The 14,435-nt window shown below is 47.1% G+C and overlaps 1 protein-coding gene across 5 annotated transcripts in view; it reads right to left on the minus strand.

The window, feature by feature from the left end:
- Positions 1 to 1,048: 1,048 nt before the first annotated feature.
- Positions 1,049 to 14,435, minus strand: part of LOC308127840 (CLIP-associating protein 1-B-like) — a 29,489-nt gene continuing 16,102 nt past the window's right edge. The window contains exons 20-38 of one of the 5 annotated variants that reach the window (XM_080493194.1): positions 13,527 to 13,622; positions 13,230 to 13,400; positions 10,739 to 10,836; positions 10,552 to 10,575; positions 9,972 to 10,219; positions 9,701 to 9,764; positions 9,123 to 9,286; positions 8,519 to 8,741; positions 8,240 to 8,335; positions 7,356 to 7,508; positions 7,152 to 7,258; positions 5,279 to 5,426; positions 4,993 to 5,200; positions 4,853 to 4,906; positions 4,517 to 4,716; positions 4,301 to 4,429; positions 4,002 to 4,208; positions 3,813 to 3,929; positions 1,049 to 3,655 (exon numbers count right to left, since the gene is read on the minus strand). In XM_080493194.1, coding sequence (XP_080349320.1) covers positions 3,572 to 3,655; positions 3,813 to 3,929; positions 4,002 to 4,208; positions 4,301 to 4,429; positions 4,517 to 4,716; positions 4,853 to 4,906; positions 4,993 to 5,200; positions 5,279 to 5,426; positions 7,152 to 7,258; positions 7,356 to 7,508; positions 8,240 to 8,335; positions 8,519 to 8,741; positions 9,123 to 9,286; positions 9,701 to 9,764; positions 9,972 to 10,219; positions 10,552 to 10,575; positions 10,739 to 10,836; positions 13,230 to 13,400; positions 13,527 to 13,622 — 2,591 coding nt within the window. In that variant the 3' untranslated portion in view covers positions 1,049 to 3,571. Of the gene's footprint in view, positions 3,656 to 3,812; positions 3,930 to 4,001; positions 4,209 to 4,300; positions 4,430 to 4,516; positions 4,720 to 4,852; positions 4,907 to 4,992; positions 5,201 to 5,278; positions 5,427 to 7,151; positions 7,259 to 7,355; positions 7,509 to 8,239; positions 8,336 to 8,518; positions 8,742 to 9,122; positions 9,287 to 9,700; positions 9,765 to 9,971; positions 10,220 to 10,551; positions 10,576 to 10,738; positions 10,837 to 13,229; positions 13,401 to 13,526; positions 13,623 to 14,435 lie in introns of all 5 variants that reach the window. The other 4 variants (XM_080493193.1, XM_080493195.1, XM_080493196.1 and 1 more) reach the window with 4 other exon arrangements.

The raw sequence follows: 14,435 nt of genomic DNA on the forward strand, positions 1-14,435 counted from the left end.
CATCAAATTAATCCAGAACTTTACTTCTCCATAAATTGGATGAAGAGGCAGAAAGCCTCCGTCTTGTTGAAGATCAACATGGTACTTTAACTTTGCAGGCCTCCTGCACCAGAATCCCACAACACTCTCTCATTAGCACACTTTACATTGGCTTTGGAATGTCGCTTCAAAACGGCACGGAATATTGATTTTAACCGAATAAAGACAATTAATACATTATATTCTATTCGCAGGTTGTGCAACACATTTCACCCCAGTTTAAATATATACACAGCTATCGTGTATTTAATTTGATATTGCTCATTGTTTCTTGTCCCTCCTCAGTTGTAATGTAAAATATTATTAATATGTAAAATTAAGAGGTTGAACATATCTGCATGAAAACTTAAGAGAAATTTAACTTTCCCCATTAATTGTTCAAGTTAAATGAACTGAAACGATGAAAAACAACAGAATGAAAGTGAGTAAGAGGAAAAGGCCTCGAACTCATAATAATAATAATAATGAGAGAAATAAAGCTGCATGTAAGGAGTGCCACCTGCTGGTCACTTACACCGATTAAAGATACTTTTTATTAAACCATATTATTCACGTTTTTTTGGAAGTGTTAGTGGTACTGAATGTGGAAAATGTTAAGTTTTGTTAATGTGATTAAAAAAAACAGTTTAGCGTTTCGTTCAGGGCGGAAGCATCAGGAATGTTTTACTAAAGTTTAAACAAATAAATGAGGGGAAATAACGGGAAATTCCCACTTTACCTTCTGTAACTGTCAGAAAACAGTAGTTTGAAGAAGAAAACGACTCGTCTTGTTGAATTTTCATCCGAGACACCGCACGCCGCTCCGCTAATGAAGCAGGTGTGTCCAATCAGCGCTGATTGGCTGCCGCAAGGCCTCATGGGAAATGTAGTTCAAGCTGCAAATTCGCTCATAAAATGTACTGCGTTTCCAAAATATTACTCTTGGCGCCACAAATACATTGGTTTAATATCAGAAATATTAAGTTCGGGTGTTTTCGAGGGAAACAAAACTCCAGAGAAGGACGAGACTGGAAGAAAAGAAGTCTGATAGTTTATTTCAAGTTCTGTAAAGTCTATCACAGGTGGAAGAGAACCAAACATGGACATATATACAGTCATACACAACAGAATATAAATACTGAGGGCTAAAATGAACAGGAGCCATGCACTGGAAGTGGTTTCAATGGAGAGTGTCACTGCTCAGGCTTATTTACAGCACTGCGTGTCTTATTACCGTCACATCAAGAAGCAGCGTGTTGGACTGTTAGTACAGGTTAGTCTTCTTCACTTCAGATGCCACCCGAAGGCACACCATCAGGGAACCAGAAGCAACCCTTGATTTGGACTTCCTGTCAAACTGACGATGTCCTCCTGAAGACGCATGCAGACGCAGGTTAACTCACACAGGACAACACACAGTGGGTCAGTGGGACGGGACGGGCTCTCTGCTGCTGGAGGCAACGTCCAGAGAGACGGCGGTACTGATTCAGTACGTTCAACTAATCCCAGAGACAAAAACGTGTGTGAGGGGAAGTCATAAGGCCTGGACGGCGTCCGTCACTTACAGCCTGAAATTCATAACAAACGAAACACACGAGGTTCAGTCACACGATTCAAATAAAGTGAAATTAAGTAAGAACAATGAAATCATTAACATGAAGTTTGTCTTCAGGGTTTGACGGAGCGATAAAAGTCCACATGATACATTCAACGAACATCGTTGTAGTTGCAGACAAAGTGAATGTGTCGTGTGGAAGCGACTGCGTTTTCGCTGTGCCTGCTCCTCATCCCCCTGCTGGGACACAGAACGCACACAGGAGTGGTTAGGTGCATTCGTTAGTATTATAATAAGCAGCAGTAACACTTCATGTCTCGTAGAAATGACACGTATGCATGTAGGCGCCTCACACGTGGAGATTTACAGTGCTTCGATGAGAGAACCCGGCCTGGATTTCTCACTTTATTGCTAATATCCAACCAACGTCTCTCGTTTTCTTCTTTCTTCTTCTGGCACTTTGCGATTCATCAATCAGCATCGGATCACTCAGATTGTCCTTTCTCCGCACAAATCTGTTCGCCAAATATTTCACATTTTGTTGAGGTCTTGTTTTTTGATTTGAGATGCAGAAGAGTTCAGCCAGCTCTCACACACACACACACACACACACACACACATAGAAACACACACACATACACACACACACACACACACACACACTCACTCACTGACACTCTTTGACACATTCAGATTTCCTTGCGACCTCCAGATGTGACGCACATCCCCGTGTGTGTGTGTGTGTGTGCATCACAGTAATTTGGATTAAATGACAGTAGTGGTAATTGGACATCAGACATTCAAACTAATGACACTTGAGTTTTACAGACGAGAGCTGGTTTTGTCTATTCTTAACTTATTGAGCCCTCAGCGTGCTTTTAAATACAAGTTACACCAGTGTGACCGTTATTAGTTCAATCCTCCATCTTCGACTCTTGTCCTGCTTTCTGAAAACACGAGCTGAAGGATCCGTGTGTCAAATGATGCAGACATACAGGTTATTTATTAACAATAACCACCATCAATAAATCATTATTTAGTGTTACTTTAGCCACTTGGGCTAATCTTGATTTTGCTTTTTGTATTTCTATTCAACACATTTTAAATAAGTCACAAACAGCGGCGTTTTCGAAATCTTCTACAGCTTTGTCACGTTTTTAAAAACTTGTTTCCTCCCTACACATTTCTCCAAGGAGAGAAGTTGTTTTGAGATGGAAATTGAACTGACAAAGAGCCACACTATGGTTTAAAAACACGAGTCACAGCACGTCCATCCTCAGCGTGTGATTATAAAGCCCACTTATTTAAAATGTACATACATATACGTGTGAATTTGCGGTGTTTCAAATCATTGGCCAGCCAAATGATCAAATGACGAGAAGAACTTCACATTGTTGAACAGCAGAACGGAGCTGATCCTCTTCTTCTGCGTCGCTCTCTGCGGTGCCACTCGTCCCGTTCGACCTTCAAGCCGCCTGCGACGACGACAGAGCGGCTTTTCTTCTGTTTTCGAACGCCATCCGGTGCGAGCCGCCGGGCACGAGGAGGCAGCCGTTACAGGTCGTGAACTCCGCGGTCATTCATCGTTACATTCGGGAGACGAGAAGCGCCGACGTGTCAAAGCAAAACATTGTTCTGTGACGTGAGCTTAAGGTACTAAAAATGAATAGAAATACTGAAAGCCGCAGGAGATGGAAGGAGACGTCTCAGCTCGGGAAAACATTCGGAATAATGTTTCAGCTCTGAACACCAGTACGGGGTGTTTCAGTGGAGGCGAAGTGAAGAGACGGTTTCAATAGTTATTCCCGCCGAAACGTCGATGGAGGACAAACTGCGGAGGCTCGTGAGCGTCGTGGTTGAGTGGAGGAAAAGTAAAGTCACAACAGCTTCACCAGCTGCAGGAATGAGACGGAAGAATGAAGGAGAAGAAGGTTCAGGTCCCACGAAGGAAGGTGATGGTTCCTCGCCGGGGTTGGTGGAATGGGGCTGGAACGGGCTTCAGTACGACGAGATGTCGGAGGAACTGCTACTGTTGCTGGTGGAGGTCTGCGCCCTCTTGATGTAAAGGTTGAGCAGCTTCATCTGCGGCAGGGAAACATCACAACAGTTAGAGGACGACAACCTCGACTCAACTGTCCCTCAGTTTCCAACAAACTGTTACTGGATGCAGAAATAGGGAAACGCATGAAGAAAAGCAGAGCGGGAAGAAACCGCAGATTTAGACTGAACCAGTGCGCACCTTGCTGCCAGTCAGCTGAGCCAGGTAGGGCTTCAGCTCCTCTCCGATCACAGAGTAGATGGCCACCAGGCAGAAGACGCTGGCCTTCCTCACACTGCTCTCAGTGTTGTCGTAACCCTGCAACGCCAGACGACACGGTGAGGCTGCAGTTTCACTTTGAATGTTTCTCCACAGAGCGACGGCGCTCACCTGGAGCAGGCCTGGTATGATGTCCGGGAGCAGCTGGTGCAGCGGCTCCTTCGTGATGCGTTCAATGGCCCTGGTCTGCATCTTGATGGCGGCCAGGTTGATGGGGTAGTCGGCGGTCTGCACGATGGGACAGAGGACCTTGATGCACTGCTCCGGATGGATGGACCCGGCCAGGGTGGACGCCGCCTCCTCGGCTGCCCGGACCACCTTCAATGGCAGAACAACATGAAGAACTGGTTCCTTCTGGAGACTGAAAATCCAGCATGGACTTCGACTGTTTACTGCCGGATGATTCTCACCTCCTTGTGTGAGTCTTTATGAGCCTCCAGTGTCTTCATGATGGTGAGCTCGGCGTAGTTCTTGAAGCGTGCCGGCTGGTTCCTCAGGATCTCCTTCAGGACTCGCAGGGCCAGCGCTCGGATGGTGTGCTGACAGAGAGAGAGGGGAAACGATTCAGAGTGGAGCAGCGAGGACTCGGGACAGTAATGACCACGGAGAGACGCTGGCGTGCTCACATCTTTGTCTCCGAGCGTCTCGAGGAGCAGCAGTAGCATGGTCTTGAAGTGCTCCTCCCACACCACCAGGCTGTCCTCACGAGCCACTTTGAGCAGCTCCAGCAGGGTCCCGCGGCGTTCCTCAGGGCTCCGCTCTCCCGCCTGGCCGTGGGAGAACTCCTTCAGCAGCTCGCCGACCAGCTCCAGCTGCTCTGCAGGACCTGCTGCACAGACAGGAACGTGACATCAGAGACGTTGTGTTGATTTGGGTCTGAACGATGCAGCTCCTGAGCATCAATCCCTTTTCTCAGACGAACCACATGAACGTTACAAACTTTCTAAACATTGAGGATTTACCAGGAAAGTTTTTGGGGTTCAAGATCTTGTTTTCCACACTTTCTTGTCGGCGCCCTGAAGAAGTATAAGAGGAGACAGTAAAAATCCGATCACATTCACCCCTGAAAGTTAGTTTTTTGTTAGCTGCCCTGCAGTCTCACCTTCTCGGATCTGCTCCACTGCGTCCTCGTACAGGGTGGCTTTGTCCAGCGTGCCCACGCCGTCAGTGTAGTTGTACGGGTTGTAGTCTCGGAAGCGAGGGCCAGCGAAGGATCGTGGGGACGGAGTGTTCAGCAGCGAGGTCTTGTTGTCCAGCGCCGTGCGTCCGCCCTCCACTGCGTCTGATTCCAGGGAGGGTGCTACTCCAGGCTGGAGGGAAACAGCAGGCGAGTTCATGTTGGTCCAGCATAAACCACAAACCGTTGATTAAAAAAGAGTTTTTCTTACCACACAGTCTTTCTTTCCTTCCCGTCGGAGCGGCTCCATCAGGTCCTCCTGGCTGCGGAAGCTGAAGTTCTGGATGGCCTCGGTGACGCCGCGCAGGGAGCTGTAGATCTCCTCAGAGTTCAGGTTCTCGCTGTCGTACTCCAGCATGCTGCGGTGTCAGATCGGGCAAAACTGCTTTGTTAGAAACTATGAGGAGAGCGACCACAGCAGGTTTGATTGTCAGGACTTTGTGGGAGAGCTGAGGGGAACAGGAAGTAGATAAATGTGATCATGTGACAGTTCTTTTGGAAGAAACCTACAGTACTGCTCAGGAAGGGATTTGATGGTTGGAGGAATTTGGAAGGTCTAAATCATGATGGAGGCCACCATCTTTGCGACAATATCCTTTAAATTTCAACCAAAAGAGGAACTGAAACGTCTGAACAACATGATGAGGGAAGCAGTTTGTAGTTGTCCTCTTCTGTGCACCACAATGTTTTACAGTCTGGTCAGATGCACGTGCAGAGCCGTGCATGTCGACAAACACAAGTAAACAGGTGGTGAGAGACAACATGAAGCCATCGGCATGTGCAGTGAAAGACGATCGGGGCAGATGGAGGCACGGACTGTGACAGCAAAGCAGAAGATACAGACTCTCAGTGACGCCGGTTCAGGGGATTCACAGTGGAAAACATGGACGACTCATCCAAGACTTCAGCTCTCAATTTACACCAATTATTATTTTCACAGGCTGAAATCTGGAATATGATCGGTGTGTTTTTTAAGGGACAGAGCCCAGACCGTCTGTGAAAGCACGTAAGAGGAATGAGGAAGAGGAGGAGGAGGAGGAAGAGGAGGAGGACAGGGTTACCTGGGAGAGTAAGCTCGCCGCAGGGCTTTGAGGGAGGAGTGGGCAGTGGGTGAGGGGAGAGGGGGGGTGGAGGGTGAAGGCAACTTGGAAAGTCCGTCTGCACTCCAACCCCACAGCCGACTGCAGACAGCCAGGGAGGAGGAAGAGGAGGAGGAGGAGGAAGAAGAGGAGAAAGAGGAGGAGGAGCAGTGGCAGAAGGAGGAGGGCGACAGCAGTAGAGAGAGGAGATACAGAAGTGAGAAAAAAGACAGACAGAGAGGTGTTCGGGGTATTTGTGTGTGAATATATGCACACAAACATTTACACATTCGATGTGCAAATATTCAAGCGAGTAAGAATCATCGTGTTAATCTGACAGATCAGCACATTTTAACACCGACGTGTTCTGGCAGAAGCATGATAATATTCAAATACATTTCAATTCATTTACTTTCACCCTGTCACTGCTGACCTTCCATCACCGTGGCTCCTAGAATGTTTACCCTCTCTAGAACATTCCAACACAACCGCAAAACTGCGTTTTGTCTCTCTACTACTCGTGACATCAGGCCCTGGGATTTCCTCAGTATCATCATCCAATCACAGAACATATGAACCAGCCGCTCACACATTAGGTCATTATTTTCAGTACTGACGAACTGCCAGACAATGAAAGATGAAGTTATCTCAGCAGAAAGTCTTTAACCACTGTAATATTTGTAACAATTCTATAGTAAATAAAATCTAAATGACTTCGGAGGTCAAAGAGTTGAGAAGTTCAGTGGCTGAGAGGTTAGAGAAGCTGATCTGAAGAAGAATATTATTTTCTTTTACAAACGGTGTGGTTTGATAGAACATTACTAGAAGTCGTCTACCTCTCCTGCTTGTTTCAACCTCACAACATCCTTTTGATCATATCTGAGATTACGACCCGAGGTAGTAGACACAAAATCTGAATGATTGTGGAAATGAATAAGATGAATTGCAGCAGTTTTGATGTCAGGCAGTTCCAGAGTTTCACTGCGTGTAAAGATGGCGTCCTACCTGGGAGAGTGGCCCCCGTGGGAGTAGTTGGTGGGGGAGGTGAGGGGGCTGCTGCGGCTGCCGGGCTGTCGAGGGGGCGTCCGGCCGGCACAGTTAGCAGGAGACGCCTGAAGACGGTCAGACAGATCACACAACGTCAGTGAGGTCAGGTTCAGGAGCGCAGCGGCAGTTCCATGAGGGTCGGTCTGGAGGAGTGTGTGTCACCATGCTGATGCCACTGCTGGCGCTGGCGTTCCTCAGGTGGTTGTGCAGCAGCTTGGTGGTCCCGTCCTGGAAGGTTTTGGGCAGAGCGCCCAGCAGCATGGTGAACTCTGGTGTGTTCAGCTCGAACAGGGCGATCAGCACCACCTGGGCCGCCTGCACACACACACACACACACACACACACACACACACACACACACACACACACACACACACACACACACACACACACACACACACACACACACACACACTACTTATTTACTGTCTGAAATATTTCTACTGCAGAGATTTTGTCAGGGAACTATTAAAGAGATTTCAATAAAGTGACTCCACTCAGTGGAAAATAAACGAGTGCAGTGGAAACTAAATGTAAAATGTGAATGAAGTTTAGGTAACTACAGATTAGTACCGCTTCACATACAACATGTCCGGACTCTTCCCAAAGAAAAACATAAAGAAGAAGCCCTTTCTTCAAGAGATGGAGTTCTTATGAGAGGAAATGTCAAAATGCCAGTACAGGATGCGAACATGCAGCAAATTCACTTCATTTAAGAAAAAAAGCTGGAAATGTGAAAATTCAAGAAGTTTAAAGAGTTCAGAGATTACCGAATTAGTTTACATTTTGACCGTTAGTGTCAGATTTGAAGCTGCGTCGTCAGCGTTTCATGCTTAAACTCCAGAAAACCAAACTAAAAACACACGTTCCCGTTACTGTTCGTGCTGAAGAGCATTTCCTGAAACTCTTCCACACTGTGGGGTTATTTCCACATCCACTCTGAGCCTGACTGCACAAACACCAGAGCTGCAGACCGACGGCCGTCCTGCTCGTTTCTGAAGACTGGTCCCGGTTAGTGGAAGACGTTGGTCTGCTGGATGATCTACCTGCTTGCACTTCTCCTCCAGGTTCCCCTCTCCAGGCAGAGAGGCCATGGTGCTGGCTCGGCCTGAGAAATCCTCCCCTGCCCAGTTATGAAGGGTCTGGGAGGGAAGTGTTGAACGGAGGAATGGCAGTTGGAAAAAAAAACAAAAATGAAGGTGTGAAAATAAAAAAGCAAACAAAGAAAAACTCCAACAAAATGAAAGAAATGAAAAGAGAAGCCGTGTTCGGGGGGGGAAAGACGCAGGTGGAGGTGGATCCCCTCACTGTCCCGCTCGCCTTACCTTGCGGACATCGGAGCTCTTGGGCTCCGTCGTCCACGTGATGATACGTGAGACGGCGAGACGCGTCTCGCTGGAGTTGACGAAGTCGGCCGGGTCCATCTGGCGGGCCAGAGCCTCGATGTAGCGCAGGATGGCCACCTTCACCTTCAGGTTGGGCGTCTGTGTCTGGTCCACGATGAAACGCATCAGGATGTTGAACTGCTGCTCATATGGGAAGGACTCTCTGCAGGAAGCCAAGCAAAGAAAATAATCCTGATTTATGTCAAGGATTAAGAAAGATTCCCTCAAGCTGCCTGCTTCACATCTGTTGTTGGAACGACTTCACCGTCATATCTTAATTCTTCTATTTGTACACTGTGATGTTGGCAGTGCGTCTTGATCCCACCTCCATCTTTACCCAGAATCCTTCCATTCATTCATTCATTCATTCATTCATTTTCTTCCGCTTATCCGTTTCCGGGTCGCGGGGGTGACAATCTGAGCACTGTCACCCAGATCACATCGCACCATTTAAGAACCTTCCTGCAGGTGGTGAGCCCACGTGAAGAATCCTTCCAGTACAATTAAAATATATTCCTTTTTCAAATCATCTCCTGCTGCTCACCTGGTGACGTCCAGGGCCTTCTGAACTTTAGCCTGGACGGAGCCCAGCAGGTCAGCGCCCATCTTCTTCAGCAGCTGTGTGAGCAGGACAAAGAGCCAGTCCTGCAGGTCCTCCCGGTGCAGCACCACAAAGTCCACCAGGGTCTCCAGGAACATGCTGAAGACCTGGGAGGGAGACAAGAATCCACACAAAAACACAATGACGTCTAACAAATGTTGGTTTTGGATGAGTGGAGGAGAGGAGGCTGCTGAGCTCAGACAGGGAGAGCAAGCAGCTGCTCAGATCAGACGGTGAGTAAACACTTACTCTCTGGGGTTTGTTAGAGTCCACGGCGGCGAGGAGGCATGCAACAAAAAGAACACACTCTGTTAGTCTGTCCTGCAGTTAGTTCTGACATGTGAGCAGAGAGATTAGGCTGCAGTGCTTCAGTGTTACACGCCACTGATTCTGAGATGATGGTCTGGAGTCTCCACAGAACTGGATCACATCGCAGGGCCGATACAAATCAGCAGGTGAAAGTAAGGGACAGTGCGATCTGTCATTCAGGTTGTGTTAAAGGTGGCGATGCTGATTCTCACCTTGCTGTGAGGGTCTGCAAACATCCTGGTGAAGATCTCACACAGCCTCTTCAGCTCCACACGACTGAGAATAAAACAGCAGGTTCAGAAGTTCACTCATATACTTTATGCTTAAATCCCAAATCGGTTCCATTAGAATGTTTTAGCTTAACCTTCCACCGGGATTAGAAGAGATCAGTGCTTTTGGTCCATGCTGTTGGTTTTAATGCTGAAAAGACCCATTGCAGCAGAATTGTACTGAAAGGATAAACATCTGCAGTGGAACACACACCTGAGCATCCTCTGGCTCTTGAGCAGGTTCTGCAGCCCCAGCAGTCCCTCCTTCCGCTCCGACCAGTTGGCGCTGGCGCAGTGGTTCAACACCTCCGCCACGTCCTCCGTCTGACGCAGGTAGTGCGGTGCCATGCCGCCATTGCGCGAGCTGTACGAGCGCTCTGAGCAGGCGCTGGAGGCGTCGCTGTTGGCGTCGTCGTCTGAGTACATGCCTGGTGACTCGAAGCGCCGCCTCACCGGCCGCCGCTGGGTCGGGCAGGGCAAGACGGCGCGTTAGAAACCACAGCCTAAAAGCTGTGCGTGTTCTAAGTCTACTGCACCACAGAAATGATTTGTGTAGATCTACCATGCAGCGTCAGAGTCAGAGATGCACATGCAGGTTTCTAATGGCAACGTTGACGTAAACTCATGAAAATTCATGCCGACTTCAGGTGACAAACGCTTTCTTTAATAAGAAGTGATGCCTTGTTTTAGTTACCAAAGGAAAAAACTAATAAATAAATCCTGTAAAAACTACAGTTAGCATGGGAAGCTCATGCTCAGCATGCAATGACATGGTTTAGTTTTTTTGTTTTTACCTTATTCCTCGAGTCTCCTAAGAGCTGAAATTTACAAAGTCCGGACAGAGAAAGCACAGAGGGCATTACTGCAGCATCATCCCAGCTCTCATCAGCTCAACACTTCCTCCAGCACCGTTGATATTGAGCTTGTTTTTCTTTGGTTTTATTTCCCCGTTCTTAAGCAAAGTTTGATCTGTTGTCTTACCAGAGCGTCGGCGACCGCAGCCTCCACCTCGGTGCCGGTGTTGAGGATCCTCATGGCGTTGACGGAGGCTGAGATTCGAGCCTGGTGGGCCAGCCGGTCTGAACAAGAGAAGGTTCCACACATTAAGAGTAGGAGTTCACGTCACTCCATCATACTGGAGAGGTGAGCTCCAGAACAGGAAGCTGCATTAGAGTTTTCTCTGTTAGTTTAGAGGCTCTAGTCAGTCCAATGAATTCAACTTGCATTGTCTCGTCAGGTTTGTTAAAAAATACTGGTAATAACTTGTTCAAATTAATGTGTTTCCATGTGTTTAAAAAGGAGGAGGAGGAAGTTTAAACACATGTAGTCCTATCTCTTAACTCTAGTATATATATATAAGTATATATTAAATACTTTTAAATTCCATATTTATATAAATTTGTAGCTTAAAGTCTGTTCCAGATTCCTCCGCTGATCCAGTATCATGTTTTTGTATTTATATTTGAACTGACCAATATTTCAGCTTTTTTTCAGCAATGGCAGAAATTAAACGACAACAGCAAAACGTTTCTTTTTTGACAGATGGATAAAGTTAGTGGTGTGTGTGTGTGTCCACTGGGTTTGATTGGAACATGATGTGTGGGGCGCACACACACACAGGAGATCACATTAGAGGACAATCTGATTGCGGAGAACTACAACATTCAGTATGTTTGCTGTTGTCTGATTTGAAGTTATCCACTTCTTTTTGTGTAAACTGTAGGCTTGTTTTCTTCTTTTCAAGTTTCTTTTTTGCTGTTTACTAGTTAGATCTTACAGCTTCATGGTGTCAACGTGGACAAGAGGGAACAAAGCTTATAACCCAGAGAAGAAAATGCAAATTTCATCATAAACACAAGCTACCCTGAGAATGATAAAGAAAAAATGGTTATATTTCAAATGGATGTGCTTTTTTTTTTGGGTGGGGGGCAAATAAACATTCAACGACAATGAAAAACATAACAATAACCAATGCAAAATCAAAATACTCAAAATAGCACACGCATCAAGTCACAATATGTGCACAAAAGAAGCATCACAACCTGCGATACGGTAAAGAAATAAACCAGGCAGAGGAATGACTGTATGATCAAAATATTGATTTTTTTTCTGTTTTAAGGCCCCATGAAACCTTATTAATAATGAAAAAATATTCAATACGATTAGAATGAAGGCCAGGCTGATGCTCAGTGTCGCCCCCTGCAGGTGAATGGATGTGCAGTTCCACGTGCAGCAAAGTGACAAACCTCTGGTACTGGACAAGTTTTGCTTCAGTCGTAAACAAAGCGTCAGTCTGAGAGCTGATGATTACTGAGCACTGTGAGCTGATTCAGCCATGCAGGGAAAAGAAAGACTCAGCAGCACAGAAATGAGCAGAACTTCGTATTAAATGAATCATGGAGGGTTTTCTGTTTGTTTTTATGCTCCACTGGTCACCTGAGTAGCACTCTGCTGAGGACAGGGCACTGGTTGAACGGGAGTGACGACGGGTCACTGCAAGAGGACACAGAGGTTCGAAGGTTTGATTGGATGATTTGATTGATTACTAGAAAAGACACTTAGAGGCAGAGCATGCAGAGAGCCAGACGGACGCAGGGAAAGAAGAGACCCTCCCTCAAACTGCTGAACACAGAACTGGATTTACTCCTGATCTTCATCAAAGCAGGACAAAAGGAAACCATATATTCTTATCTTTAGTCCTGCTATATTTACACTTTTCTTTAGACAAAGACAAAGATTTGAATAAAGGACAGGTGGTGCCGTCCCGGAAGCACACAGGATTATATATATATTCATCAGCTGGAAGTCTGATAGGGGTTTGTAAATATGGACGACACGCTTCCTGGAGTTTCCATCTGAACTAACGGTCTCGGTGGAGCAGTATTGTACTCACCAAGGGGGGAGAAACCCCTGGCGGGGCTGGTGTCACGGCTGCTCTCGCGACTGGTTTCGCGGCTGCAGCCCTGACTCATGCTGGGTCGAGGGATTCGACTCCGGGCTAAAGAGGCGGTGCAGACAGAGACAAAGAGACAGACAGAGTGACGGGAAGCAGAGCCAGTCCCACACACCTGAGGCAGAGACTGTTAGTGAGGCAGGAGAGGAGCTGCGGGGTTAGTACGACAGGACTTCCATCCAGGAGGATTACTGTGTTGTGGCATGCAGGTCAGTTAGACACTGAAACTTGGAAGCAGTGACCCTGCTCCACCTCCTCTGCTTCTGATGACTGCACTTACATTCAGAAATGCAGCTTTATAAGATCTGGCCTCATTTCAAGAAGAAACTAATCAGCAGATGGTGGATCTGAAGAGCTTCAGTGAGAATAAAACTGAAACCCAGGGGACAGTTTCTCTGATTATTGAACCTAATATTTGACATAAACCACAGTAGAGCGTACAGCACTGTGGCTCCCTGTGGTTCTTTTAAGTGCTTTATATCCAGCACGTAAACTAGAACTTGAAGTAATTGTGCTAACCCGTCCCAGATCTGGAGGGACTGGTCTCCCGGCTGCAGCCCTGGCTGCGGTGGCCTCGAGGTCGGCTGGTGGAGGTGCTGCCAGCGGCGGCGGCGGTGCCCATAGTCGGCCGGGGGATCCTGCCGAAGGTGGAGCCGAGCAGTCGCCCCGGGGAGCCAGAGCGGCTGCCGGCTGTAACACCAGAGGAGTCAGGATTAGAGGACAGAGCAAAGCTTTGACACGACATTTGAGTTTGTTTGTTTTCCTTGAGTAACGTCGTATTTTGCGCCGGATAAGAAAAAGAAAAGAGATGCTCACGCTGAGATTGCGAGACCACCTTCCCACGGCTGCGACCCCGGGTGTCAGTCACCGACGGTCCGTTTCCTGCACTCGTCCTCCTCGTTCTCACTCGCCCTGCAGAGGGCAGCACAGAGCAGAGAGTGAGAGAGGCAGCAGACATGAAGCCTGCTGCCGGGCAAAGACACCCTCACACTTCAGCTTCTTGAAAAGTCCAACAAGAAAGAAACAATCAGTACACCTAAAATAAGTTTGAAACAAGCAATAAGAAACACTGTCATGAGAACAACACTCAAGTATTGGAACCAAAGAAAACCACCAGAGGAAAACCTCTCCAGCAGAAACAATACAACATCAAAGATCACCAGACTGAAGCACAGAAAAGGTAGAATATAGCTGTGATGACAATAAGAGGGACTTCCCGTCAAAGTGTAGTTCATTATATTTCACTGAAAACAAACAGTGAGACAGAACAGATGACCGTGTGATGTGCAGTGCATTCACATATAAACACCACAATGTGAGAAGACTCGGATGCAGGTTTCAGGTCACATGCAGCTCAGTCCAAACACCTCCACATTCCCATCAGAGGCTTCAATACAACCGTGTAACACTTCAGGTGCAGACCCGGAGACTGGACTGGTCTCCTCTCACTGTCTCCCATTTTAAACTCAGACTGACTCCATCACGTGGAGTCTTTCTCCTCCCTCCAGAAATCACAGGGGAAATCATTCCTCCCTGGTTGAGCTCTGTACTGACAGTAAATATTAATAAACCTAAACATTCTGAGAGGTCCTGCAGCTACAACATAATGACATCCCCAGGAAATGTCACTTCCACTTAAAGATGCATGATCCAACATCAATTATTGAAATTCTTAACCGGCTTAGTTGGAAAATATCTAAATCAGACATGAGTAGTTCCACTGAA

The sequence above is a fragment of the Lipophrys pholis genome (assembly GCF_963383615.2).
Source record: "Lipophrys pholis genome assembly, chromosome: 23".
NCBI classification, from domain to species: domain Eukaryota; kingdom Metazoa; phylum Chordata; class Actinopteri; order Blenniiformes; family Blenniidae; genus Lipophrys; species Lipophrys pholis.